This window comes from Hylaeus volcanicus, chromosome 7, assembly GCF_026283585.1.
Source record: "Hylaeus volcanicus isolate JK05 chromosome 7, UHH_iyHylVolc1.0_haploid, whole genome shotgun sequence".
Lineage (NCBI taxonomy): Eukaryota > Metazoa > Arthropoda > Insecta > Hymenoptera > Colletidae > Hylaeus > Hylaeus volcanicus.
The window spans coordinates 6,841,290-6,843,430 of NC_071982.1; the positions used below are offsets into that span (position 1 = coordinate 6,841,290).

Genomic DNA, 2,141 nt, shown 5'->3' on the forward strand with positions numbered 1-2,141 from the left:
TACCAATTAAAATATTTATCCATTTTGCTCGCCCCGATAATTGGTATTTATATATCCAAGTCTTCGAGTTTATTATTTTATGAATGGTTTCTGTGCATTTATCGTAGAGATATTTGTGCATTTATGGAGGATTTGCTGTAATTGGTATTTATATATATCCAAGTCTTCGAGTTAATTATTTCATCAACTGAATCGTGTTCCGTTTAACAGACAATCAGTGCCCCGAGTTCCCGACGCCGAAACACGCGCTGGTGGCAACGAAATACAACGGTGCGATATTGATATACTTCTGCGAGCCTGGCTACGCGTTGATCGGTCCAGCCGAGATTTATTGCGACGGAAGGCAGTGGAATGGCACAGCGCCCTATTGTCGAGGTAATATTCCCTCGATTAGGCTCTTTTTAAGTGAAAGTAAAATAAGACCTGAGAAGGTATTCCTTTCAATGTTTTTCGTTTCAGACACGAACGCGACGGCTCCGACGCAGTGCGATTTCGAGAAACCAGACCTTTGCTGGTGGGAGCAGGATCCCCAGCACGATTTCGATTGGCGACGCCATAATTTCGAGACGCCCAGCTCTCACATTGGTACTGGTCCCACGCACGATCACACTTTGGGCCAAGGGAACGATGGTATTATTTTTAAAATAAACGTTTAGACTAGCTGCACCACGCGCTTTCACCTTTGGCCTTTTGTATCACTGTTCTTACTGTTAGGCTAGCTCCCCTATAATACAGGGGCTCTCCTAAATACAGATAATTTCAAATCATTCCGTAACTTAAAGTTTCCGATATGTACTAATTTGAATATGTTCAAAACTACCCTAAAGTTTCAAAGCTTTTGTGGGACATATATTTTGAGATTGCGAATTGAAAACGTACTTTTATCAAAATAAAACATAGCCTGTGTTACTCAGGGATAGTGTATCTTTCTATCACTGAACAAATGTTTGAAATCGGTTCAGTAGTTTATTTATATAGATGTTGGTCCAAGTATGTGCATCTTTATAGTTGTTACATGAATTTATTTATTGCAGGATTTCAACAAAACTTCACTCGAATGTTACTTGATTAAAAATTACCACCCCGGTTTTATGAAAAACAATATAAACCATTTTGTAATTTTAACACAGGCCCCTTATGAAACGTACAGATATTCGCGAGACTTTAAAAAAATTTTAATTAAAATGCAATGGAAGAACTTGCTGAACATTTAATATGTTACAAAAATCGAAATTATAAACCATTCAAAAAAAAAAAATAATAATAACTAAAAATTAATAACTTAAATGTTATTCTTTCAGGCTACTACCTGTACATAGAGGCTTCCGGCCGATTGGTGAACGACACGGCTAGGATCATCTCCCCTATCTACAACGCGACCTACACGGAAGCAGGCTGCTTCTCTTTCTGGTAATTCCATTTTCGTAATTGAATTCCATTCTACAGGAACTCGGGCGCCTCTCATCGCCGCCTTTCAATCTCCCTCGAAATATAATAATAACGGAAACGACCGGCCATCGAGCTGCCCGGCTCGAGAAGCGTTAAATATCGTTCTCGTTCTCGACTCTCACGCATCGACAAAAGAGGGACATCTGTAAATGGCAGGCTAATGAAAATTCGATACGTTTGGCCGAGCGAAAGCACGCCCATGCCTCGAATCGTTTTCAGCGTCGGTTGGTATCGTAGGACACGTAATTACGCTCTGAATGGTAGCGGTTCGTTAGGGGCGACCGTGTCCACGATGATCGTCTGAATACGTGTAATTCTCAGCGTCGAGAATGGGTTATCAATTAAAAGTAGTACTTCTTTGATTGTGATGTCGTGTAACACGGGAAATTTTAGGTACCACATGTACGGCGCCACAACCGGGGCCTTGAACGTGTACTTCAAGCAAGAGAAGGACATCACGCCTCGACTGATGTTCACCAGAGAGGGCAATCAGGGGAACCAATGGCTGCAAGGCACCTTCAATCTTCCTAAAGCTGAGAAGGGCTTCCAGGTAAAGGGAAACAAATTTAACATTTAAACCATTCACTGCCAACTACGAGACGACTCGTAGTTCAAATTGGTTGCGATTACTCAAGGGATAAGTTCATGACCTTTTCAGTCGCGAATTATAGCAAAGGAAGATCGTAAATTTT

General features: G+C 41.1%; 1 protein-coding gene across 2 annotated transcripts in view; it reads left to right on the forward strand.

Annotated features, from left to right (window-relative positions):
* The window catches only part of LOC128879212 (uncharacterized), an 8,009-nt gene that overhangs the window by 937 nt on the left and 4,931 nt on the right, over positions 1 to 2,141 (forward strand). For both annotated transcript variants that reach the window (XM_054128147.1, XM_054128148.1), the window contains exons 4-7: positions 211 to 375; positions 460 to 630; positions 1,302 to 1,410; positions 1,843 to 1,999. In XM_054128147.1, coding sequence (XP_053984122.1) covers positions 211 to 375; positions 460 to 630; positions 1,302 to 1,410; positions 1,843 to 1,999 — 602 coding nt within the window. The remainder of the gene's footprint in view (positions 1 to 210; positions 376 to 459; positions 631 to 1,301; positions 1,411 to 1,842; positions 2,000 to 2,141) is intronic.